General features: G+C 39.5%; 1 protein-coding gene across 9 annotated transcripts in view; it reads left to right on the forward strand.

Annotated features, from left to right (window-relative positions):
* Positions 1–27,202, forward strand: part of invs (inversin) — a 313,548-nt gene that overhangs the window by 56,463 nt on the left and 229,883 nt on the right. For 8 of the 9 annotated variants that reach the window (XR_011349882.1, XM_069913577.1, XM_069913576.1 and 5 more), the window contains exons 3-4: positions 13,084–13,219; positions 16,665–16,831. Coding sequence is in view for 7 of the 9 variants with exons in the window: in XM_069913577.1 (XP_069769678.1) it covers positions 13,084–13,219; positions 16,665–16,831 (303 nt within the window). In the remaining 2 variants the exon portion in view is untranslated. Of the gene's footprint in view, positions 1–13,083; positions 13,220–16,664; positions 16,832–27,202 lie in introns of those variants that run through there. The other variant, XM_069913584.1, reaches the window with a different exon arrangement.

The following is a 27,202-nucleotide window of genomic DNA, read 5'->3' on the forward strand; positions in this document are numbered from 1 at the left end:
ATCTTTGTATCATCTGCAAACTTACTTATCCAATTTACCACCCCTTCTTCCAGATCGTTAATATATATAAAACAAACAATAGTGGACCCACGACCGATCCCTGAGGAACTCCACTAGTCACCGGCCTCCAATTTGACAAACAATTTTCTACCAGTACTCTCTGACACCTCCCATCCAACCATTGCTGAATCCATTTCACTACCTCCTTATTTATACCCAATGCCTCCACCTTTTTTCCTAACCTCCTGTGGGGAACTTTGTCAAAAGCTTTACTAAAGTCTAAATAGACAACATCCACAGGCTTCCCTTCATCAATTTTTTTTGTAACCCCATCGAAAAACTCTATAAGGTTTGTTAAGCATGACAAAACCATGCTGACTACTTCCTATCAATCCCTGTTCTTCCAAATATTTGTAAATGCCAACCCTTAGAACACTTTCCATCAACTTACCCACCACAGACGTCAGACTCACAGGTCTGTAATTTCCTGTCTTACATTTGGACCCTTTCTTAAACAGAAGAACAACATGACCCACCCTCCAATCCTCTGGCACTACCCCCGTGACCAGTGACATCCTAAATATTTCTGTTGATGGCCCCACTATCTGTACACTAGTCTCCCTGAGTGTCCTTGGGAATACATTGTCCGGACCTGGAGATTTGTCCACCTTTATCTTTTTTAACACTGCCATCACTACCTCCTCAGTTATCCTTATTCTTTACTTCAACTGGTACAATATTTTTTTCTCTAGTGAATACCGAGGAAAAGAAATCATTTAAAATTTCCCCCATCTCCTCTGACTTTTCACATAGTCTACCCTCCCTGTCTACAAGGGGTCCAATTTTATCCCTCACTAATCTTTTACTTTTAATGTATCTATACAAACCCTTTGGATTTATTCTTACTCTGCCTGCCAAAGCCTCTTCGTGCCTCTTTTTGGCCTTTCTAATTTCTTTCTTACGGTTTTTTCTACACTCCTTTAGTGCTCTTTCAATTTCTCATCACCCTGCTGTTTATACCTCTTGTACACCTCGCTCTTTCTCCTAACCAAATTTCTAATATTCCTCGAAAACTAATTATATTGCCTCTTGGGTGCCAAGGTCAAAGATATCTCTGAGTGGTTGCCAACTTTCCTCAAGGGGGAGGGTGTGCAGCCAGACTTCATTGTATACATTGGTTGAATTAGTATGATCAGGAAAAGGTCCTGTATGTAAATATGGGGAGTTAAGAATGAGACTCAGCATGGTAATTTCTGGATTACTCTCTGTGCCATTTGGTAATGAGTTTGGAATAACAAAATAGCTCAAATGAATGTGCAGCAACTGTTGCAGGGGGCAGGGATTAGTTTGTTGGTTCATTGGATCTCTTCCACAGCAGTGGTGAGCTGTGCCAGAGGACAGGTTGCACTTGAATTGAAGAGCAATATCCTGACTAAAAGATTTGCTGGTGCTACTCAGGAGCATTTGAACTAGATTGGCAGGAGGTTGGGGCCCAGAAAAGAGATGAAGCAGATGAAAGATTAAGAGCAAATGGTAAAGTTAAAGAGAGCAAATTCAGACAGGAGCACAGTAAAGAGAGAGGAATACTGATAGTTTAAATCAAATTTATTTCAATGCAGGTAAACTCAGGGAGTGGAGTGGCATGGTGGAAGTGCAGGTAAGAGAGGAAGTGGGGTTCCCTTTTTGTCATGAGAAGACATATCACTAGTGTTTAGTGAGGATATTTTTTGGAGATCATCCAGTAAGGCTGCATGAGTAGAAGTTAGAAACAATAAAGGATTTATCTTGGAGCTGTATTAGAGGCCCCCAAAGGTCAATGAGAATTGTAGGAGCATATCTGTGGAGAGATTGCAGCTAGGTGCGGAAATAATAGGGTAGTATTACTGTGAAATTTTAATTTCTTTAGTATTGACTGGGACATTTGCAACAGGCTTCAATGGGGAAAAATTTAAGTGCATCCAAGAAAACTTCCTTAATTAATATACTGAAGGCCCTACCAGAGATGGACCACCTCTTGGGGAATAAGAGAGGGCAAATGACTGAAGTGTCAGTGGGGGAGCACTTGGGGATGTGATCATAACTCTCAGTTTTAAAATAGTTATAGAGAAAGGAAAAAAATAGGCTTGACTGAGAGGGAATTCTCAGGAACAGCATATACCAGCATTTGAATTGATCAGTGTGAGGGTTTGTGTCACAGAAATTCTGATAGAATTTTTTGAAAAGGTGACCAAGAAGATTGGTGGTGACTTCAGCAAGGCATTTGACAAGGTTCCATGTGGCAGGTTACATAAGAACATAAGAAAAAGGAGGCAGAAGTAGGCTATCTGGCCTGACAAGCTTGCTTTGCTATTTAATAAGAATGGCTGATTTGGATGTGGACTCAGCTCCACCTACCTGCCAGTTCCCCATAAACCGTAATTTTTCTACTAAGCAAACATTGATTGAACTGCATTTTTAACTGAGCAGTCTCAATTGCTTCGTTGGGCAGAAAATTCAACAGATTTGCCACTCTGGCGAAAGCAGTTTCGATTCATCTGTCTTAAATCTACTCTCTGAATCTTGAAGCATTGTTCCCTATTCTAGTCTCACCTACCAATGGAAGCAACTTTCCTGCCACTTTTGTATCTATCCCTTTCATATTTTTAAATTTTTATAAGATTTCCGCTCAGTCTTCTGAATTCCAATGAATATTGTCCCAGGTGAGAATATCTTCTCCAAGTGTAACCTCCTCATATCTGGATTCAACCTGGTGAATTTCCTCATCACTGCCTCCAAACCAAAGGTAAGTCTGGAAGGTTGGATCACATGGTATCCAAGGTAAGTTAGTCATTTGGATTCAAAACTGTCTCGTGGAAAGAATCAGAGGGTATGAGTGGAAGGTTGTTTTCTGTAATCAGTCGTGTGCCACACGGGTTGGTGCTGGATCCACTTTTGCTTGCACCAAATTGATTATTTGGTTAACATTGCAGTTAATATGATTATAAATTTGCAGTTGACACCAAAATTGGTGATGTAGTGAACAATTAGGAAGGGTGCTTGTGTTTGCAACAGGATCAAGATTAATTGGGAAATGTACCAAGGTGTGGCAAATGGAATTTTATTATAAGTATGACGTGCTGCATTTTGGAAAGTCAAACCAGGGTAGGACTTGCACAGTAAATGGCAGGGCCCTGAAGGCTGTTGTAGAACAAAGAGACCAGGAGTACAGGTGCATAGTTCCATGAAAGTGGCAACTTAAGTGGAAAGGGTGATGAAGAAGATAGTTGACCTGCTTGGCTTCATTTAGCAGTGTATTGAGTACAAAAGCTGATAGTGCCACATAAAGTGTTATAAGGCCACACTTGGATTACTGTGTCCTGTTCTGGTTCCATAGTTCTAAAAAATATCATTGTCGGAAAGGATAGCAGAGGAGATTCACCAGGTTGTTGCCAGGCCTGGAAAGCTTGAGTTATTGGGAGAGGTTGGATAGGCTAGGTCTTTACGGGCAGTACAGTTAGTGCAATGCTATTTCAGCACCAGTGATCCAGGTTCGAATCCAGTGCTCTCTGTAAGGAGTTTGAACTTGCTCTCTGTGTCTGCGTGGGTTTTTTCTGGGTGCTCTGGTTTCCTCCCACCCTTCAAAATATGTACAGGGGTGAAAGGTTAGTTAGTGTATTTGAGGGAGCATGGGTTAGTGGGGCAGAAGGGCCTTTTAGTACTGTATATCTAAATTTTAAAAATTATTTCCTGGAGCATAGGAGGCTGAGAGGTGATCTAAAAAGGCTTTTAAAATCATGTGGGGCATTGGTAAAATGAATGCTTACAGTCTTTTCCCAGTGTAGACTATCTCAACCTAGAGGACACTATTGAGAAGGAGAGATTTAAGAGGGTTTTGACGGACAACTACCTAGAAAGTAGAGTATGTCACAACGAGTTATCAGAAGAGATGAAAGAAGCGGGTATAATTACATTCAAAAGATGTTTGGATTGGAACTATTTGAAAGAATATGTTTAAAAAGAAGCAGGAGAGGCAGGTGCTCATTTAAATCTCGTCAAGGATAGTGAGAACAGGGCAATGAACAAGAGTAGTGGTTAAAAAGCAGAGGGAGAGGTGGATACTCATTTAAATCTCCTCAAGGACTACAAGAGCAGGATTGTGAACAAGATGAGGAGGAGTTAAAAAGCAGTAAGTGTTCGTTGAAATCTCATTGGATCTGTGACAACAGGATTGTGAATGAAAGAAGCAGTTTAAAAAGAAGAGGGAGAGGTTGGTGCTCATTTAAATTAATTGGTCAAGTGGAGTTGTGGCCCAGGGCAGAAGTGGCGAATTGGATCCTTTGGCTGAGAGGCTTAGGTGACCAGAGTCTTCTGACATACAACAGATAAGGTCAGATAAGATCTTTGCATAGTAACAAAGGGTGGGTAGTGGAGATGGCAGCTAGGGTGGTGGAATGGTCTGATTGCAGGATGTGGAAGAGCACAATTATCCTTGATGGCTACACCTGCAAGAGATGTGTCCGGCTGTAGCTCCAGTACCCTGATGCTGTCCATAAAGAGCTGCAGCTGGATGAACTTCAGATTATTGGAGAGACAAGGGGGGGGGGGGGGGGGTGATTGAAGCTATAAGAGGATAATTGCACCCAAAAAAACAAGAGGCAGGTAACTGGATGACTGTTAGGAAAGGACTGGGAATAGGGAGAAAATGCAGAGCGCCCCTGTGGTTGTTCCCCTCAACAATAAAAATAATGTTTTGGATAGTTTTGGATGGGAACAATCTACCAGGGACAAGTGGCAGTGTTCAGGTTTCTGCACAAAGTCTGACCCTTTAGCTAAGGAAGGGGAAGAAGAGAGTTCTAATGATTGGGGATTTGATAGTTAGATGAATAGATAAGGGATTGTGTGAACAAGATTGAAACTTCCAGATGGTATGTTTCCTCTCAAGTGCCAGTGCCAGTGTCAGGGACATCTCAGATCAAGTTCACAGCATTCTGAAGTGGGAGGAGCCGGAAGTCGTGGTCCACGTTGGTACTGTGACAGTATGTAGATATGATTTTGGGAGATAAAGTGGGGCAGGTTTTTTTTAAGTATAGGTCGCATACAAACACTTCAAAACAGTTCTCATTTAAAATACTGAAGCTCTACTCAAGCTATACTGGCCGGCTCTGAAGGCCTTTGCAAAAGCTTTGGGGAATGCCCAAGGAACTTCACTAATGGATTGTTATTTTGAAAAGCAACAGATGAAAGAACTTGGAGGATTAGGTTCTGAGCCGCAGGCTGTCTGGAGTGCAGCTTGCTGTTGAAAGAGAGTCGTGTGGTTTTTGCAAGCAGAGAGAGGAGAAAAAAACAGGCTGTTTCTCTGGTTGGGGGGGTGGAGAGAGAGAGAGAGAGAGAGAGAGAGAGAGAGAGAGAGAATTCAGTTCTGTGGTTTTACAGTCTGCAGTAACAGCTGGGACTGGAACAGGACAAGCGGGCAAGCTTTATGGAAAAACCCTATTTTGAAGATGGGTTGTGAGTGCTTAGTTTAGCCTGGTCAAAGCCCTTGTGGTTCATTCAAGAGGAGAGGACTGAATGCCTAAAGTTTCACTTGAAATACAAGAAACAAAAAGGAACTCTGTGGTAACCTGAAAGGAAGAGGTTATCATCTGGAAAACCCTGATGGGGCAAGTTTCTTCAGCAAGACATTGAAGTGGCTGATTAAAAGGAATCAGTGCTGGGTGTCCAGCAAACAACAAATCTCTCTCTGAAAACCCACAAGAACCTTCCTGAGTGGTACCCATTTACCTTTCAAGCACCAAAGCCTGGTGAACTTCATAAATGTTAAATTCTGTGCACAGTTTAAGAATTGCCTGCAACCAGTATACCTGGAGGAATGAGAAGTGAGATTGGACTGTGAATCAAAGAATTTTTCTGAACTTACACAACACATTACATACACGTGCGCTTAGAATTAGAAGGGGGTTAAATTAGGTTAGTCAAGTTAATAGTAATAAATTAAAATTTGGTTCTGTTTCATGTTTAAAGATAATTAAAAGCAACTTTTGTTTAAGTAACCATTTGTCTTGGTGAATTTCTGTTGCTGCTGGGTTTTGGGGTCCTCTCGGCTCATAACTGTATTAATGAAATGGATGAGTTCCTGAAGATGGAATATAAGAAGTTAGGAAGGAGGATGAAAAGAAAGATCTCAAGGGTAGTAATCTCTGGATTGCTGCCTGTGCCAGGTACCAGTGAGGCTAGGAATAGAAAATTGTGACTGATGAATGCGTGACTGAGAGTTGGTGCAGGGGGCAGGGCTTCAGATTTCTGTATTATTGGGATCTCTTCAGGGGAAGGCATAACCTGCACCTGAATTGGAGAGGGACCAATATCTGATAAACACAATGCTGAAGAAACTCAGCTGGTCATACAGCAATCTTTATGTAGCAAAGATAAAGATACATAACCAACGTTTTGGGCCTGAGCCCTTCATCAGGGTATGAACAAAATGCCGTCAGGCACCTGAATGAAATGGTAGGGGAGAGGAGCAGGGGAGGGGCACATGTCCACAGGGAAGAAATTATAGGTGGATAAGGGAAGCAGGGCACTTCAGCAAACAGGGGGAGGGGGTATGTCTCTGGGAATCGAGAAGGAAAAGGGTGAGAGCTAGTATGGAGGAAAGGAGAAAGAGGAATAGGGGAGAATGGGTGTGGTCTAGTAGAAACTGAAGAAGTCAATGTTAATGCCATCCGGTTAGAGATTGCCCAGATGGAATATTAGGTGTTGCTCCTCCAATTTGCAAATGATCTTGGTTTGGCCATGCATGAGACCATGGACAAACATGTCGGCAGGAGAGTGGGGTGCAGAATTGAAATTGTTGGCCACTGGCAGATCCATGTCATTGATGCAGACAAAGTGAAGATGCTTAGCGAAGTGATCTCCCAGTCTCTCCGATGTAGAGAAGGCCACAGTGGGAACAATAGTTGGAGTAGATGAGTTCCTGTAGAATTATGTGAAGTGTTGTTTTACTTGGAAGGACTGTTTGGGGCCTGAATGGTGGTTAGGGAAGAAGTATGGGAGCAAGTGTGGCATATCCTCTGGTCACAGGGGAAGGTGCCAAGGGGGTGATTTGTGGGAAGGGATGAGCAGACGACGGAATCATGGAGGGAGTTGTCCCTATGGAAGGCAGAGAGGGAAGGTGTGTCTGGTGGTGGAATCATGTTGTAAGTGACGGAAATTGCGGAGGATAATATGTTGGATGTGGAGGATGGTGGGGTGGTTGGTGAGGATGAGGGGAATCCTGATTTTGTTGTGCCTAGATGTAGAGGGGGGGGGGGCCAGGGCACATGTGCATGAAATGGAAGAGATGCCAGTAAAGGCTGAGTTGATGGTAGTGGAGGGGAAGCTGTTTTTTGAAGAAGGAGGAAATCTTGGATGATCAAGACTGGAAGACCTTGTCTTGGAATTGAGACAAAGGAATGGAATCCTTAAAGGGACCGGGTGTGAAGAAGTGTAGTCGAGGTGCTTGTGGGAGTTGGGAGGTTGTTAAAAAATGTCTGTAGAAAATTTGTCTCCTGAAATGGAGGCAGAGAGATTAACAAAGGGGAGAGTGTTGCCAGACATGAACCAAGTGAATTTGAGATTGGAGTGGAAGTTGGCAGCAAAGTAAATTAAGTTGATAAGCTCATCATGGCTGCATGAGCCAGCACCAATGTAGTTGTCAATGTTGCTGAGGAAGAATTGAGGAGCCTTGCCTCTATAGGCTTGCTGCAGGGATTGCTCCACAAAGCCAACAAAAATGCAGGCAGAGATGGGACCCATCCAGGTATCCATGGCAACTCCTTTAACTTGGAGAAAGTGGGATGAGTCAAAGGAGAAGTTATTGAGGATGAGAACAAGTTCTGTCAGATGGAGGAGGGTCATGCTGGAGGGAGACTGGTTGGTTCTGTTGTTAAGAAAGAACTACCTTTCAGGGCCTCAGTCAGTCCCTCCAAATGAAGCAACACTTCACTTGTGAATCTGCAGGAATCATCTCCTGTATCCGGTGGTCCTGTGTGGCTTTCTCTATATTGGAGAGACTGGGAGATCACTTTGATCTGCTGAATTTTTCCAGCTATTGGGCTTTTCCTTCAGTCATGGTATCTGCAGACTTTGCATAAGGCAAATACAAAAAAGTAATGGCTGAGCTCTACAAATGGAAATGCAGACCTTCCCTCTGCTTTCCTGTGCGTTTGAGGATCTTTCCACAGGATGGTCAACCTATGTGCTTGAATTCCCCAGAGGGTTGATGGAAGTTCCACTGAGAAAAAACTTGCTTTGCAACCAACGTGAATCTATTGACTTTACTGTTTGGTCTGTATAATTAATAAGCCGGTACTATTAAACAGAGGTCAGACTGCATTGTTGTTGTTGAGCTGTTTCATTTAATATAACCTTTTCTCTTTTTCTTTTTTCTCTTTTTAATGTTATTTACAATTAATGTAATTTGTGGATATCAGTTGATATTTTCATTGTCTTGCATTTTGTGTTGAAAAATAAAATTTGAAACTCGATACCTTTCATCTTTTTTTAACTGTTGTCTGTTTTTCTTTTGAACTGACATGCATACTATAAGTTTTGTTCTTCTGGAATGGCAAAATATTCTTTTACTTTTTCAATTTAAAGACAACTGTGGTTATAATTCCAGTGTTTATGAATACCAGTTTGAAAATTGTTAGTTTGTGTCCATCCTGCTGGATTCAAGCCCACACATTGGCTGACTGCCGAAATCTAAGGCATACTGCCTTTGACCTTGTACCTCGTTGTTGCCAAGCAACAGAACAGACAGAAATGTGGGTAAAGTTGCAGTTTTATTTCAGATTGTAAAATATACACATTTGTGACCCTTACAGGTACAGATTGATAGATATCTGAATAGACAGATGTATTACATATAATGGGAAGAAGATAGGGAGTTGGACTAAGTGGGAGAATGCATCAGCTTGTGTTGGAAGGGCAGAGCAGATTTGACAGGCTGAATGGCCTACTATTCTTCTATTTAATGGTCTTGCATTATAAAAAAGTTCCTGTTTATGTATGTACAAGATATTGAATGTTAACATACAAATACAGCAAGCAACCATTTAATGAGATTATTTTATTCTTCAAGTTTATAGAGTAATATTAAAATGGCAGAAAACTTATCTATTTTTTTCTTTTTTTGCTGTGAGAGTCAAAATTAAATATAATTTTGAAGACTTGCCAGTTGGAGACTGGGAATAAGATTAGGTGTATGTTAGCATGAAGCTCCATTGCAGAACTGTTCAGTGGTGGGAGCTTTGTTTGATTAGTTTAATTGTATTTAGGTAGCTGTGAGAGTTCACTCTTGAACATAAATCTGTTTCCTATTTTGGTCTTTGACATTTTTAGGGTTCCTCTTCTGAATGTGGTCTACACAGGTGCAGAAATCTTTGTTTATATGTTTTTAAATTAACTTTTAAATAGATGCTAGAAATTATAAATTTGTTTCTTTGAATGTTATCAGCTTGAACCATCCAATTAAATGAAAATAAAATAAAAAGAAAATATTTGAATCTGGTATTATCTTTGCGCAAGAGATGCACATTCGCAAAGATGACCAAAAAAAAATCCGTTTTTTCCAGTTCTGGAGAGGTCTGCAGTTTCATTCCCTGTTTCAATTTAAAGTTAAAGGTATATCAATCTTTATTGACTCTTTTGAACAAAGTTCCCTTTGTGCATTTTTTTATTATTATGGATCCCATGGGTTACAGGTACATTGAATAATTTAAAAAGTCACCTTGGTTAATATAAATGCTTCTAATGTTGACAATCCATATTTTTTAAAGAAGGCGTTTGCTTCTTTACCGAATCTAAATTAACATATATTGATTATGGGTGGAGATTTTAACTGTTGTCTTAATCTGATCAGATACTTCCTATAAATCTGCTACTTTTATTAACTCTTTTTTGATTGATTATGGATTGGTTGATATATGGAGGGCTTGCATCCTAAGGACAAAAACTTTCCTTTTTTCTCATGTTTATCATAGTCATTCTAGGATTGATTATTTCTTATGATACTCATCTGGTTACCTTTGTGTTACAGACTGTGTATGTGATGTTGTCACTGATCATATTCCCTTGAAATTCTCTTTTAAATTTTCTGATGTTAATCCCAGAGCTCAGCAGTGGTAGTTCAATTTGACTTCAAGTTGAGAAGTTTGTAGACTTTAAGAAACAAGTTTCTCGTTTTTTTAAAAACATACTCAACCGAGAGAATGTCGAGCCTAACTGTTTGGGAGTAAAGCATACCTCCGAGGGCAAGTATTTCTTATTCATCGGGGTTAAGGAAACATACAAAAAACAGTTGTTATTACTGAATTAAAAAATTAAAGATTGATAGTGTATACTCGGGGAATCCTAATATGGATCTCTATAAGGAAAGAGCAGGACTCCAAACACAATATGATTTATTTAATGTATCCTATTGAGAGACAATTGTTTAAATCAATAAACTAGTTTTATGTTCATAGAGATAAATCAGGTAAATTATTAGCTGAACCACTAAAGGCAGCTATGGCTAAAAGATGGATTTCTAAGATTCATAAAGGTGATGGCAATATTGTATACTATCATGATGAAATTAATAAGGCATTTCAGGATTTCTATTCTGATTTATATAAATTTCAATTTCCTGATAATACCATAAGTATGGATAGATTCCTGCAACAATTGAATATCCCAAAAATTTCTTCTAATGATCAACTTTTATTGGAAGTTCCAATATCAGAAAATAAAAATTTTAAATCTGTTTCCTCTATTCATTACGGCAAAGCTCCAGGCCCAGATGGTTATAGTGTTGAATTTTTAAAATATTTTGCTAGCATACTAATGCCCCAGTTGTGAAGGGTGTTTCACGATTCTGTATCTCTTGGAACTTTGCCATGGACATTTTATGAAGCATCAATTTTGTTAATTCCTAAGAAAGATGAGGACTTTTTAGTTGGTGCTTCCTGTAGTGGTTAACATTCGTGGTTGAATGTTAATTCCAAAATTCTTTAAGATTTTAGCTTTTAGATTAGAAAATATTCTTCCTCAGATAATTTATACAGACCATACAGGATTTATAAAGAATTGTTATTCATATTTTAATAGCCATAAATTAGTGAATATTATTTACTCTCCATTGACTAAGATTCTGGAATGTATAGTATCGTTAGATATAGAAAAGACTTTCAATAGAATGAAAAGGAAATGATCTGTTCGAAGATTCAATTTCGGTCCTATTTTTATTTCATGGATTAATTTGATCTATCATGGTCCTCTTACTGGTGTAATTACTAATAATCAAACATCCTCTTTTTTAAAAATCTGTTTTGAGGTACTTGACAGAGTTGTCCATTGTCCTTTATTATTTAACCTAGCCTTGGAACCTTTATCGATAGCACGTTATGACTCCAGTGATAATCAGAGTATTAACAGAGAACATGTAATTCATAAGATATATTGATGTGTTGATGATCTTTTAGTCTACATTTCTGATTCTGAGAAATCTATTCCTTCAATGCTGTCTTTGCTGTCCCAATTCAGTATTTTTTCAGGATATAAATTGAATCTCCACAAGAGTGAAATATTTCCAATGAATATGAATTTAAGCTATGGGGGAAAATATCTTTTCTCCCTCTTCTGTGAAAGAGTGAATCTTTGCAAATCTTGGTTTTGGAATGTTGTGGAGGGTAGATTATTGAGGATATATTTGAAGATGCATGTTCTTGTGTTCTTATGTAATTAACAAGCCTTTACCACCATCTTTCACCAATGGCAACACAATTTGGATTTGTCTCTCTTGGCCTCTGCCCTCTCACAGACATTCCCTTCATTTAAAAAAAATTATTGATGTTTATTCAATAAAAAACGAACGATACAATTATATGTGCTACAGAACTAGAAAAAAAGTTACAATAATGATTATATATCAACATTCAGAAGTACAATAGCACAAACATAATGATACAATAGAACCTTAAAAAAAAAGGATGAATTCTAAACCCCTTCCCCTAAGCAAGGTTGACATTTAAAAATTTCAAGTAGCATAAACTTGGAGAGAGACACCACCATGCCAAAATTCCAAATCAGCACTCACTCTCAAGATTATGATAGTAGTCCATAAAAGAGCCTCATATCATTTGGAATTTGATATTTGAATCAATAACAGCATATCTAATTTTTACCAAGTTTAAACAAGACATAATATCCCTTAACCAATGTGTAGGTGAAATATTGTCTTTCCATTTAATCAAAATTGTACGTCTAGCCATTAACGAAGAAAAGGATCAAATGCGACATTGAATTGAAATTGTTTAATCACAAATGGCAATGAGGAGGTGTACAGGAGAGAGAGTCTCTATCCTCAAAGACCCCACCATTCAGGCCATACCCTCTTCACTTTGCTACCACCGGAGCCTTAAGACGAGCACTCAGTGGCACAAGGACGGCTTCTTCCCCACTGCCATCATATTCCTGAATTATCATTGAACCCGACACTGCCTTACTTTTCATGCACTATTATTTTTATTTAGAGAAATGTTGTAAGATGGTTCTAATATGAATGTTTGCCCTACGATGCTGCCGCAAAACCCCGAATTTCAGGGCTTGTTCGTGATAATAAATTCTGATTCTGATACCATCATTGTCATTAAGTATTCCAAAAAGAGCTATTAAAGGGTTAGGTTTCAATTTTAATTTAAAAATAATCGAGAGAGTTTGAAAAACTTCCTTCCAAAATTTTTGTAAGCTAGAGAAGGTCCAGAACATGTGAATTAAAGAAGCATCACTTGTATTACATTTGTCACATCGAGGATTTATGTCCAGATAAAAATGAGACAGTTTAACTTTAGACATGTATGCTCTATGAACCACTTTAAATTGACATTCCCTTTATTCTTTCCCACTTCTCTGCGACTTTGACTAGTCCTGATTGAAAAGTCATTGACCTTAAAAAAAAGCTCTTTCTCCAGTTGTACTGTCTTTCTCATATTTCCTATTTTTATTGATAATCACCATACAGTTGAATTTTGACTGTTTTTATAAAATTTCACATTTTATTTGACTGTAATTGTGTTGTTCATCCAGGCTGGAACCTTGCTTCGTCTTGACAGAAGTGCAAGTGGCATAGAGAGCTGGGTGTCAAATGGTTCAATGCTCACCTCTCAGTTACATGCAGCTGCAGTCAATGGAGACAAGTGTGCACTCCACAAGCTCATAGCAGGTGAGCAATTTTAGGAATAATACTGCTGAAACAATGATGTATGGATTTCTAATGGGTTAAAGGAAAAGAGTTGCAGAAAACAGAAAAAAGTTGAATATTTTTAACATATTTAAGGTAATGTAAATTCAAATGCCATTTTTTTCCACCAGCTACACTTCCTTTAAAAGTATGAAGTCAAATGATGTCACCAGTGGGAGAGTGTGTTCATGAAATGAACCTTCATCAGTTGAGGAAATTCCAGTATTTTTATTCCAATGTCTCCATCTTTTTTGAAAACCTTACATCTGCAACTTTTGACCGGTTTTTGTTGAAAATCAGTAATGAGCCACATTTTGATCCCCATGGTTAGATTCTTCTTTTGTAGTCCTATTGAATGAATCAAGGCCCAGACTTTGTTGTCATGGCTATTAACAAAATGAAGCAATCTGCTCTCAGCAACTAACCTCAGATGGATTCTGATGCCCTGATCCTGGATCACTCATTGCTGTCAAAAAGCTTTTTCAATAGTTTCTGCATATCATTGATAATCGAAGACATTTAAAAACAGTTGAAATAGATGAAAATAATTGAAATATAAAAGGAATTAAGTAATGAATATATAAAGACCTACTTAACTGATATTAATTAAAGTTATTCACTAAAATTGCTCATTTTTATTCACATTTTCACCTATCTCAGTGACCTCATTCAGATGTTAAGTATAAAGAAGAACGTCTTACTCCACATCTGGAATGAGCTGCCAAAGGAGATGGTGGAGGCAGGAACAGTAACAAAATTTAAGAGGCATTTGGTCAGGTACTTGAATGAGAAGCATGCAAGTAGGATTAGCATAGATAGGTCTAATGATTGGCATAGATTGTGGGGGGTGGGCAAAGGGGCTATTTCAATGCTCTTCAGTTCTATGTCTATGAAATTTTTGAATTTGATGCTGATTCTGGAAAGTTTCATGTTATCCAATTTTTCTCACATTTCTGTAATAACAAAACAGAAGGTCACAGACTGAAATCAGAGTAGGAGAGACTAAATCACAGGCAATAAAATGAGAAGTGAAATTTGGTGCTCCCACTGCAGAGCTTCAAGACATTTTCATTTTTGTTACCAATTCAAAGGAGAGCACATTTTGAGCACAAAATGCTTTCACCTTGATGGACCTTCCTAGGTTCCTGTAGAGAATGGAAAGGGAACCCGCAAAAGACAGGTATTGCACAAGAAAGTGTCATGAAAAGAAGAATGATTGGTGGAGATTGAAGAGCAGACTAGAGAAGTTGCAAAAGAATGGTCCCTTCAGAAATCTGAAAGAAGGGTGGGGAAGAAAACTTTGGTAGTGCAATCTCATTGAAGATGGTGGAATTCATGAAGGATAAGCTGTTGAACACCAAGGCTGTGAGATGGAAGGTAAGGAACTCCTTGCTCCAAGAGGAGTGGTGCTCAAGCAAAGGTTAAGGTCAAGTGCTCAGTTCAGGAAGAACATTGAAGAGTACTGAACAGGTTCTTCAGATCACCATGTGTGTGCCAGCAATGTAGCCAATTTAATCTGATCCCACGTGGTCTGTACCATTCTATTCTGTGCCCATTCATGCATCTGTCTCATTGCCTTCAAGACATTATTATCAAATCTGCTTCCACCACCTCCTCTTGCAGTGTGTTTGAAGCAGCCACCACTCTGTGCTTTTTAAAAAAAAAACTTGCATCACAAATCTTTAACCTTCCCTTTCCAATATGAGGATTCCCAGGAACCTGAAGATGCTAATCCTTTCCCCTCTGACCCATCAATGCAGATATGTGCATGGTCTCTCAGCCATCCCTTTCTAAAATCCACAATAAATTCCTTGGTCTTGTTGATGTTGAGAGCAATATTGTTGTTCTGACACTACCCAACAGATTCTAATAAATAGAAAAGGACAAAAAAACAAACAAACAAATAGATCGATAACTACATAAATTGATAGATATTGATTTATTCATAATACCTGCCTCTACCACACCCTAAGTCTGCATTGCTGATTTCAACCTCACTCAATGTTGAAAAGAATTCTTCCTCAAAACCCCTTTAAATAGCACATCTTTTACTTTAAACCTATGCTTTCAGCCACAAACACCCATGCCAAGCAGAAATATTTTTCACTATCTTCCCAATCAATGTTCTTCTAGTTTTTGATACCTCGATTACGTCACCCCTCAGCCTTTTCTGCTCCAAGAAAAGCAACTTTGCCTATGCAGTCTCTCTCTTGTATATGAAATGCTCCATTTTGTTTTGAAGCACTGGAAGGAGGATGAGAATGGGAGGGGGTTTTTCAGTGTGTCACAGAACAAAATACATTCACATTATTGCATTGGCTTGGGGCCCACTCAGAATTTGCAGCATATTTGGAATGAAGTGTGCAACCATGGCTTTGATTAGAATTTTCTCAGCACTGAATGAAGAACTGTTCTTCCATACACTATTATTTGGTCATTCATTCGTTCATATTCATGGGACAATGCTTTATCCAAATTGTTTACCATGTCTGCCTATAGTGAATGAACTTTAAAGATGAATGTTGGTTGGAAAACCTTTTGGCATGTACTGAGGTTGTGAAGAAGTATTTGAAAATATTCAAGTTAATTTCTTCATGAGTTCAGCTGGAGAGGTTGTTGTAAACAGAAGAGTAGGAATTAAACAATTCTACAGTCCTGACATAGTTGTTCAGAGGGACTATAAATTAGCCCAGCACTGAGCATGCTAGATCCTGATCCGACTGGACATTACACAGCTTTTTGTAAGGAAAAAAATGTATATCCACCCGAAGCAAGGTCAGTAGGAGGTAGTTGCATATTTCCTTTGCCTAGGTTGGTGAATGATTAAGTTGACATTCAGTGGCACAATTATCATACCAGTTAGCGCAACGTTATTGCAGCTAGTGACTGGGGTTTGAATTCAGCACCGTCAGTAAGGAGTTTGTATCTTCTCAAGTCTGCTGTGGGTTTCCTCCAGGTGCTCTGGTTTCCTCCCAGCGTTCAAAAAAAAAAGTACTGTGATTGTAGGTTAATTGGATGTAATTCAGCATTATGGGCTCGTGGACTGAAAGGACCTGTTACCATGCTGTATATATGTCTAAATTTAAAAGCACATGGCAAAAGTCTTCCTGTCTGGTTACTCAGTCAAATATGAGATGAGATTTATGATTCATGTTGATATCTTAGTTGGTGTTGGATTCACAGAAACAATGCTTAATAAATGATGAATGGGAAAAATTATCTCAAATTATTCATCTCGAATTATGTCTCCCAAATTTCGTATGACTGCAGTAGTCTCCAACTTTTCTATAGTCTGTAAACCTATTGAAGGGAACTTGCATTAGTTAAAATAATTTGTTACAATCATTTATGTTAGTAATAAAGTAATTGTATAATCTATTATTTAATAAAAATTAATTTGTTTCTTCTCCCAAATGTTTAAATCCAGCAAATCCAGACTTAAAGGATACAGAGGACCAGTTTGGCCGGACGCCACTGATGTATTGTGTGCTTGCTGACAGATTGGACTGTGCTGAAGCACTCCTTAAGGCTGGAGCTAATGTCAACAAAGCAGATCGTAGCCAAAGGACAGCTTTGCACCTTGCTGCACAAAAGGTGAGCATGACTTATGAGACCCCTTTCAAAAAAAAAGTGAACCATTTTACTTGAGGTATCCACAGATTTACTTTATTGAATGCATTTCTGTAAATTAGAGCATAAGGCTAATGATGTATTCATTATTAAGGATGTTCTGGTTCATCCATGCATCCCATATTTATGCTAACATTAATCACATAAGACTGAAATATTGTTCTATTAATGTCTCATATTTTAACCTTTTCATTTTGATGGATAGTATGAGCAGCTGATCCCTTATCTTAATTCCATATTCCCATTCTCTCCCCATATCCCCTGATGGCTTTTGCCTCCAGTAGAGGAACCAGATAATTAAGTTAAAATAAAAATATTGAATGTGCTCTTTAAGAATTGATTCACAAAGATTTGGGTGGGATTATGTCAGATAGCTCTTTCGGAACCAATATGTGCACAATGGACAAAAGACCTCTGTCTGCATTTTACCTTTTCAGATTATTTTATAATTTGTTGAAAAAAAGTGCATATAAATTGTAGCTTTTGAAATGAACCTTGCAGTTGTGTATATTTGTTTAGTTTTACCCCCTTTCTGGAAATATAAGCTTGGTTGAGTCAAAATTTTCTGAAAGCTTTTGACAAATATAGTCCAGCCATGGACGATGAAAACTTTTATATATTTATATCTATATATATATATATATATATATATATATACACACACAGGTAAATATGTCTAGCAGTTTTGAATAAAAGTTATTTTCTAGTTGGTGGATAACTGAGTTTTAATAGGTCCTGCAAAATCTATGTTATATCATTGCTACGATTCATAAGTTTAACATTTTAGCCATCTGGTCATCTTCTAATTTAAAGATTGATCACATGAGGGCACATAATAAAATCATTAAGCCTGAACAGAGGTGTGACAGAGTAATATAGAGGTATTTGGGAGATAAATTGGGAAAGGTTTGTTAGAGCAGGTCACACACAAACACTTTAAAACACAGAATTTTTGCAGGAGCTCAGACTCATGAAGGACTGACATTTAAAAAAGGCAACAAATGTAACAACAGGCAGTAGCAGCTTTGTCTGGAAAATAGCATTTACTGTCTGGAAGGTCATGTGATCTTTGCAGGCAGAGAGTTAAAAAGAGACTTTGCTCTCAGAGTTGGAGGGAGTGGGAGAGAGAGAGAGAGAGAGAGAGAGAGAAGAGACACAGACATTGGTTCGAGAGGGACAAGCTGGCAAGCTTTGGAAGATGGCCTGGTCAAAGGAGAGGACTGGCTGACTGGTGTTTCCCTTGGAATAGAAGAAACAGAAAGGAACCCTGAAGGGGGCAAGTTTCATCAGCAAGACACTGGAGTGGCTGATTAAAAAGGAATCAGTTGTGGATGTCCTGGAACAAGAAAACTCTTTCTGAAAACCAACAAGAACCTTTCTGAGTGGTAACTATTTACCTGTTAAGCAGCGAAGCCTGGTGAACTTTATTAATGTTAACTTCTGTGCACAGTACAAGAATTGCCTGCAACCAGTAAGATTGGACTGAACCAAAGAACTTTGCTGAACTTACACACACATTACACATATGTGGACTTAGAATTAGAAGGGGGTTAAGTAGGTTAAGTGAGTCAAGAGAGCTAAGTTAAGAATTGATTCTATTTTCATGTTCAAAGATGATAAAAAGCAACTTTTGTTTATGTAACCCTTTGTCGTGATGCATATCTATTGCTGCTGGGTTTTGGGTCCTCTGGACTCGTAACAGAGGTGAAAAGGTTATGTATTTTTTTAAGGTTAAAGGTTGTTTGAAAACATTGAGTGAAACAAAATACTGGCCAAGTAAATTTCCCATTGAACTATACAACACAGAAAAGGGTAAATTGTCTCTGCTCACTTATTGAAAGATTAGTCCCACACAAATACCTTTTCCTCACTATGTATATAATAGCCTTATTAACATGTCTTCCCACCTTTGAACGATTTGTGTGTGTGATTCATTCTGCATCTAGTATGAGAGGAATGCAATGGCATAGATATTGCAAGGACAGAATCCATGTAACTGGCTCTTCAAAGGAGCTGATGGGAACTTCAGAATTTCAGTGAGTTCAATAGCCTGGAACAGGAACAATGCCCCATTCAGTTACATGGAGAGGACCAAGTATGGGGGACCAGGAAGATTTTAGTAAGATTTTAGTTCATTTATCTTTTGTGAATTATTTATGATTATGCAATTATCATAAAGTGATTTATAATGTAAAGAGGCAATTATTTTGTCCATTTTTCACATCAATTATGGCTGTAGCCATATCTAAAATCTTTTCATCATCTTAGAAGGCATTATGTTCTCAGCAGACAGTTAGGGTCTGTCTAAATGATCATGGGCATAATTTGCAATAATCTAGTCTTTAAAAAAAAAACTCTGAATACGATCTGGGATTGTCTCAAAAATGTGTTAAATGTCTGAAAGTCATTGAGCAATCTAAAAATCTATCCTATGAAAATGTGTGTGTTTATTTAGATTATAAATCTGATTTAATCGAACCCATTTGCTATTGCTATAAAATTCTTGTCCAGAAACTTTTCTGATCTGTATGGTTCTTTTTTTGAAAATTTTATTTATCATTTGAATCAATACAGTCAAAAAAAATTCAATGAATACAATATTAATCATTTGATCGTGCGTAGTGATACCAAAAAAAAACTTTAAAATTTTCTCCCTAACCCCCCTCCCTCCCAAAAGTAAGAAAAAAGAAGAGAGAAAAGAAACACCTACTACTACATATACAATAACATTATCATATATATGTTAATTAATTATTATTAATTTCTAATTGAGTGAGGTGGAAGAGGTGGGCAGAAACCTATTCATAAAATCCATCTGGTTTCCAAATACCATAAAAAATTTTCAACTCAATTTCATAAACTATTTATAATATCTTCCAAAGGTGTACAATTTTGCATTTCACTGAGCCATCTACTTAATAATACTTCATTATTAACTTTCCATGTTCCATGCAACCGCTATTGCTATATTTAAAAGTTGTTCTTGGCATTTATCCAATTTCAGATTTATATCCTTTTCATATATATCCCCAATTAAATAAAAAAAATTCCTTTTGTAAATTAATCTTCATAATTTGTCCTAATAATAGACTCAAATCATTCCAAAACCTTTCTCCTTTTTCACAAGGCCATGTTGAATGTAAAAAAGTCCCTATTTATTTTGTACATAATTAGGGTTGATCTGCATGGTTCTTATTTTCCATTTGCATCATGCTGAATCTTTTTGTAACCAGTTCATTAATTTTGAAGCAGTACCACTCTGCGAAAAAGTGTAGCAACTAATTTACACTCTGAGTCTGAAGAAAATAAGATAAAATAGGCAGTCACTGTTTTTATTGGTTGAGAGAATCATTTTTGGTTTGAATATCCTCTTTGTCTACAAACCAAACCACAGAATATTCTGCATCAAACCAAACTGGAAGATAACAAGAAATAGGATTGCAGCATTTCTTCATTGTGCATTGAGGCATTCATCTGTTGAGTGTGCACGAGATTGGAGTAGGAATTTTCATATATGATTTTTTTTTTAAATGCACACAATTTTGATTTTACTCAGTATTGCAAAAAGTACAGAAATCCTACTTCATGGAGATGGTTTATATACTTCTAAAAACTTAACTGTTTATTGAATCATTGTTAGGAATATCCAATGAGACATTTCTTATTGAAATATTACATACTTAAGGAAATGTTTTATTTCATGAAATAAGATTGCTATTTTAGAAATGTTTAATATTAATACAATTAGAACAGTGTAGCTGTTCAGTCTAACATCACTTTGTGCCAGAGTATGTTTAATTTACCATTGGCATTATGATTGTCTTCCCATCTTTATAATCATTAATTTTATGCTTTGTCTCATTTTCATTAGATTTCAGAACCTACAAGGTATTTTAAATAGGAACAGATAATCTGGAACATTTGACAGGAAAGGCAACCTTTGTGGAAAGGTTTTATTCAACAGTATGCCAGCTTTAAAATGATGAACAGTTTGAGATCATAATTTAGTTTGCTACTTTACACACAGTAAATGATTTAAATTTAACGGCCAGGAAAATAAAATGGATGTTGAGCTAGAAACTGAAACAAAACCTGAGAAGGCAGAGAACATCTTTGGAACTAAGAATGAGACAAATGCCTGTCATGTAGGCTACTATTGATGAATGCAACCTTGTGCTGTATTGACATTAGGTCCCTTGATGATGGTTGCTTTCCAGGCTTAGCTCCACTGGTCAAATTCCTTAATTGTTCTGGCCTTTTATTCAGTCAAAGCTGGAACAGCACTATAGGAAAAAGAGGAGAAGCAAGTGCTATTACTCGTCTTGCAAAGCATACCATCTGACCTGCTGAGAACAATCAACCTGTCATAATGTTATGATTTGTTCATTTTTATACCTTTTATTAGCTTGCACTTGTTTTGCCATTTGGCCTCTGGGACAGCTGAAATGCTTTCTAATTTAAGAAGTTTGCTTCTATCAGAATGGCCTCAACAGGGGCAGTGTTAACCATCGTGACAAATAATCAATACCTGTCCTTGTCATGTGGAACATGTAGTTGGGCCTCTCATCTAGAGGATTAGAGGTCTAATTGGATTGAGAATAGGGAAGGTGGACTGTTTCTTCATCATGTCAGTTGTCATCCTTATACAGAGGAGAGAAGCAATGGGCTAAAGAACAAAGACTTGCAAAGTATTCTGCATGCAGCTCTAAATAGAATTAAACAATGTATAAAAAGGTTTAAATGCCTGACAATCATTTTTCAGAAGAGACAGGCGCTGTTATTGTTATAAACCCACTGATTATCTCTTGTAATTCTGATTGTTATTGTCAAGAAATTTTTCAAAACTGTGGACCTAGGGATGCAGGTGTTCAGTGGAAAATCTGTAAGGTAGCCTAAATAGTTAATTTTAACAAATTTAAATTTCCTGGCAATATAAATTCTGTAAATATTGCTGAGATTTACGATGATTAGAATGGAAATTAGTCGAGTGCTCCATATGTTTCAAATAGGATTAAAAATTCATAATAATTGCTAAAATTATTGTTAATGTGGTTGAAATGTGTGATTACTTTTATATTATAATCACTGGATAAAACCTTTATTGGTTAGGTATTCATTTGAAGAAGTTAAGTCTAAAGAAAGGCCTGATTGCTATTTCGTTGCAGTTTTTAAAGTTGGAACATTTTTTCTTTGTATTTCATGCAATTAATACTGACATCCTCCTCAGTCCTCGTAGTTAGCGGTTAAATTATTTTTATAATTGATGGATACTTAATGTAAAGAAATTTCCTGGTTTCTAAATCTCAGTACAAATTATCTCCTATATCACTATTTTAAAAAGTTATTTAAAACTGGATCCATTTTCTGGATTTTCTTTTATTTTGCATTCAGAGCATGGAATCATCCTGGCAAAAAAGCTGCATCGATCCATGCAGGTTTCTTCTTAGAGTAATCCAGTTAATTCCATCCTGTGACTCTTTGTCGTCCTCCTGCATTTTTTTTCTTTCATGCTCTTAATGAATTCCTTGAGAGTCACAAATGTAAAAACAGAGAGATGGTGGACATGTGAACATTCAAAGCACCACAGTGTCTAATCTTATGAAATTTAGGAATGATAGTTTGCTCTCGAACCTCGTTTTCCCTTTTATTTCTTTAAAAAATATATATACAGAAGTTTAAAAGTCATGGACATAAATATAGATATAAAGTGTAGCAGGTGGCATGTTTGTTTACATTTGGCATCAGCTAATTAGTGGAGATCTTCATTCACTATCTTCACCCCTCCCCGTCCATCATCATTCAGCCATGCCTAATTACCTTCTAGTGAAAGTGTTAAAATGTGGCCAAGTTGAAAGATGTGAAAATTCAAGTTACGTAATGTGTTGAGAAGTGTGATGCAGGATGTTTATTAGCTTTGGAACATGTAATATGAAGTGCTGAATCAAGCAGGTAAAATGAAGTTGAAAAAAATGCTGTAGAAACTAGGAAGGTCAAACAGTGTACTTTATATAGCAAAGATAAAGGAACATAACTAATATTTCGGGCTTGAGTTCCTCATCAAAGTATGAGCAAAATGTAGGCAGTCGCCTGAACAAAATGGTGGGGGAGAAGCAAGGTGAGGAGCCCAGTCCCATAGACAAGAGGTAACAGGTGGATAATAGAGAGAGGGCACACCAGCAAACAAGGGGAGGGGGGAAGCTCTGTGATTGGAGAGGGAAGGGGTGGAGAACTAGAGGAAAGAAAACAGAGGGATGGGGAAGAGAGAGAGAATGGGGAGAAAGGTACAGAAACCAGAGAAGTTGATGTTAATGCCATCCAGTTGGAGACTGCCCAGATGAAAAATAAGATGTTACTCCTCCAATATTCGGGTAAACTTGGTTTGAGGCCATGGACAGTCATGAGAATGGAACGCATTATTAAAATGGTTGGCCACTGAGAGATCCCAGTCACTGATGCGGACAGTGCGAAGGTGCTCAGTGAAGTGGTCTACCAGTCTGCATCCAGGCAATCTAATGTAGAGAAAGCAGTCTCAAACCAGATGGCATTAACATAGTCTTGATTGGTTTCTGCTAGCCTACTCCCCTTTCTCCCTCTCTTCCCCATTCCTCTGTCTTATTTCATCTCAGTCTCTACCTCCTTCCCTCTCAAATCCCCCCTTCCCTGTTTGCTGGTGTGCCATTCTTCCCTTAAATACCTATTACCTCATGCTTGTGGACTGTCCTCCTCTCTCCCCACCCTCCCTCCACTATTTTGGTCGAGTGATTGCCTACGTTTTGCTCATACCTTGAAACATTGGTTATGGGTCTTTATCTTTGCTATATAAAGACTCGCCAAGGCAAATAGCGCCTTTGGAAGACTACACAAAAGAGTCTGGAAAAACAACCAACTGAAAAACCTCACAAAGATTAGCGTATACAAAGCTGTTGTTATACCCACACTCCTGTTCGGCTCAGAATCATGGGTCCTCTACCGGCATCACCTACAGCTCCTAGAACGCTTCCACCAGCGTTGTCTCTGCTCCATCCTCAACATTCATTGGAGTGACTTCATCCCTAACATCGAAGTACTCGAGATGGCAGAGGCCGACAGCATCGAATCCACGCTGCTGAAGATCCAACTGCGCTGGGTACGTCACGTCTCCAGAATGGAGGACCATCACCTTCCCAAGATCGTGTTATACGGCGAGCTCTCCACTGGCCACTGTGACAGAGGTGCACCAAAGAAGAGGTACAAGGACTGCCTAAAGAAATCTCTTGGTGCCTGCCACATTGACCACCGCCAGTGGACTGATATCGCCTCAAACTATGCATCTTGGCCCCTCACAGTTCGGCGGGCAGCAACCTCCTTTGAAAAAGACCGCAGAGCCCACCTCACTGACAAAAGGCAAAGGAGGAAAAACCCAACACCCAACCCCAACCAACCAATTTTCCCCTGCAACCGCTGCAACCGTGTCTGCCTGTCCCGCATCGGACTTGTCAGCCACAAACGAGCCTGCAGCTGACGTGGACATTACCCCTCCATAAATCTTCGTCCGCGAATCCAAGCCAAAGAGAAGATAAAGTGCACTGACATGCTGAGTTTCTTCAGCATTTTGTGTTTACTTAGTGTCTGCAGACTTTTGTGTTTTACTCCTCTCAAGTAAGATTAAGGTCTGTGCAATTGACCACTTTAACTTTTAAAGTTATTACAGTAAATCCCCTTTAAGCCAACAATCATTCTGGAGTAGGAGAGGTGTATGTGCACACAATTACAAGAAAAGAAAAGGAACAGTTCATCTCATCAGATGTTTGTGAAATCATTGTTGTAAACCATTTGTTACGATTAAACATTGGAGTATTTGCATCACTGATGAAACTGTGAGTGCTGATATACAAGCAGTACTTGAATTCCCTCAATGTGCTCAAGACCAGTGTTAAAAGTGACATGCATTCTTTTCATTTGTCTTTAATATAGAGGAGATATTGTGTGATCATGGATGAAGGTAAAAGTCATCAAAGATCAGTTTATGTTCTTGTTGGTCAGTAATCTGAAATCTAATCCTTAAAGAGATTTAAATTGAAGCCCCTCCTTTTCTTCCACTTATAAACACTACTGATGAGATGTTCGCGGGGCTATTTTGCTGTCAAATCTGGAATTCAAACCTAAAGCTTGGATGGCGTGGGCATCTTTCTCAACGGTTGTTTGGCCTTATTCTTGCCTTCATTGGGTTAAATACAGCGAAGGTCACTGGCCTTTAAGCTGCGCTTGCCATTCACCTGCCAGTTCACTTGTAAGGGCCAATGACTCTGTGCGGGCTGCTGGCCTTTGGTTGCACTCTCCGCCTTATGACCCCACCCAACCAGAACCGGCAGTATTGTCCTTGGTGCCCAGAGGCAAAGTCTGCAGCCTTCTGTGGCTGCCACTTCGGCGTGATGTTGGTGTCTCGACCGGGCACGCCGGGTCCAGGTGTGCCGGCTTCAGCCTGTCTGTGGTGAAGACCTCCATCTTGACTTCAACGTTCAGCTCAAACGTGGCCCTGTTGTTCCGGATGACCAGGAAAGGACCCTCGTATGGCCTCTGAAGCTGTGGATAATGTGGACCCCTGCGAATGAAAACATACTCACAGTCCTGCAGGTCTTTGGGTATGTTGGTCCTTTTGTGTCCATGCCTGGAAAGTGGAATCAGAGTCAGGTTGCTGACTCTTTCCCTTGGTCTGCTGTGGAATGCTGCAGAGTCGTCCTGCTGTCTGCCTGGGGATGGTACGAATTCTCCTGGGACCACCAGTGGAGCTCCATAGACGAGTTCAGCTGAAGAGGTGTTGAGGTCCTCCTTGGGTGCCATGCAGATGCCCAACAGTGCCCATGCTAGCTCATCTACCCAGATGGGTCCTTTGAGTCTGGTCATGAGCATGGTTTTGAGGTGCCTATAGATGCGCTCCACCAACCCATTGAACTGTGGATGGTAAGCTGTTGTATGATGCAGCTGGGCCCCAAAGGCTGACGAGGTTGGACCTCAGGCTGGAGGTGAACTGGGCCCCTCTGTCGGATGTGATGTGGGATGGTAACCTGAACCGTGCCACCCAGGACAAGATGAGGGCCCTGGTGCACGAGGTTGTGGACGTGTCTGCTTTTGGCCACCTGGTGAAGCAGTTAACCGTCTTGAACAGATAGTGGAAACCCAGAGATACCAGCATGGATCCTACTATGTCCATGTAGATGTGGTCAAACCTTCATTCTGTGGGCTTGAAGTGCTGAAGTGGGGCCTTGGTGTGCTGCTGTAACTTGGTTGTTTGGCACTGCATGCATGCCTTCACCCACCTGCTGGCCTGTTTCTGCAATCCATGCCACACATATTTGCTGGCCACCAGCCAGACTGAAAACCTGTTGTCTCCAAGCCGCTGGGACGATGGGTCTGACCGATGGCCACGTCACACAGGAGGGTGGTGTTACCTTTGCCGACTGGGATATCCTGGAGCTGCAGTCCAGATATGGCAGTCCTGTATTGGGGCATCTCCTTGTCTTTTTGCTGTGCTTCCTCCAATGCCACAAAATCCTCTCCTCTTGTTAGTGCATGGATACTTTGCCTGGACAGTGTTTCAGCCATCACTGTGGCCAGCGTGAACACCCACGAGAAGAGGCTGCCTCCCAAATGCAGTTGAACCTTGTGGGTACCATAGGTCCAAATCGTACTATTATTGACAGCCCTCAGCATGGGGCTTGGTGTCCTGTCCTGTCGGGGGCAGGATGCTGATCTCTGCTCCTGTGTCCATGGGAAAGCATCGTTCAGATTGGCGGTCCCAAACGTACAGGAGGCTGTCTTGGTGGCCAGTTGTCATGGCCATTAGCAATGGCTGGCCCCGGTGTTTCCCTGAAACTTGCATGGTGGCCTGCACCGACAGGCTCCAGCACCCTATCTCTGGTGGTAGAAAGACCTCCTCTGTGGGGCTGCTGTTCTCTCGGCGGGTCAGCACAGATCTGGTTCCGGGGTTTAGTGACTAGCCCCACAGTCACTGAGCACTTTCTTTTCTGTTTCCACAGAACGTCGCTTGTTTTGCGACTTTCCGGGGGTCACTGAAATCCGCATCAGCCAGGAGCAGTTTGATGTCCTCTGGCAGTGGCTCCAAGAATGTCTGCTCAAACATGATGCAGGGCTCATTTCCCCAGGAGGGCCAGCATCTCTTTCATGAGGGCTGTCAGGTGCCTGTCTCCTAGCCCATCCAGGGTGAGCAGACGTGCCCCTCTCTCACGCTGAAGGTCTTGATCATCAAGTCCTTGAAGGCAGTGTGTGTGCCCTCCGATGGGGGTTCCTAGATGGAGCAGGCCACCTGGCCTGCTGTGTCCTGTACCATGGTGCTTA

Source organism: Narcine bancroftii, chromosome 1 (genome assembly GCF_036971445.1).
Source record: "Narcine bancroftii isolate sNarBan1 chromosome 1, sNarBan1.hap1, whole genome shotgun sequence".
In the NCBI taxonomy this organism is placed as follows: Eukaryota; Metazoa; Chordata; class Chondrichthyes; order Torpediniformes; family Narcinidae; genus Narcine; species Narcine bancroftii.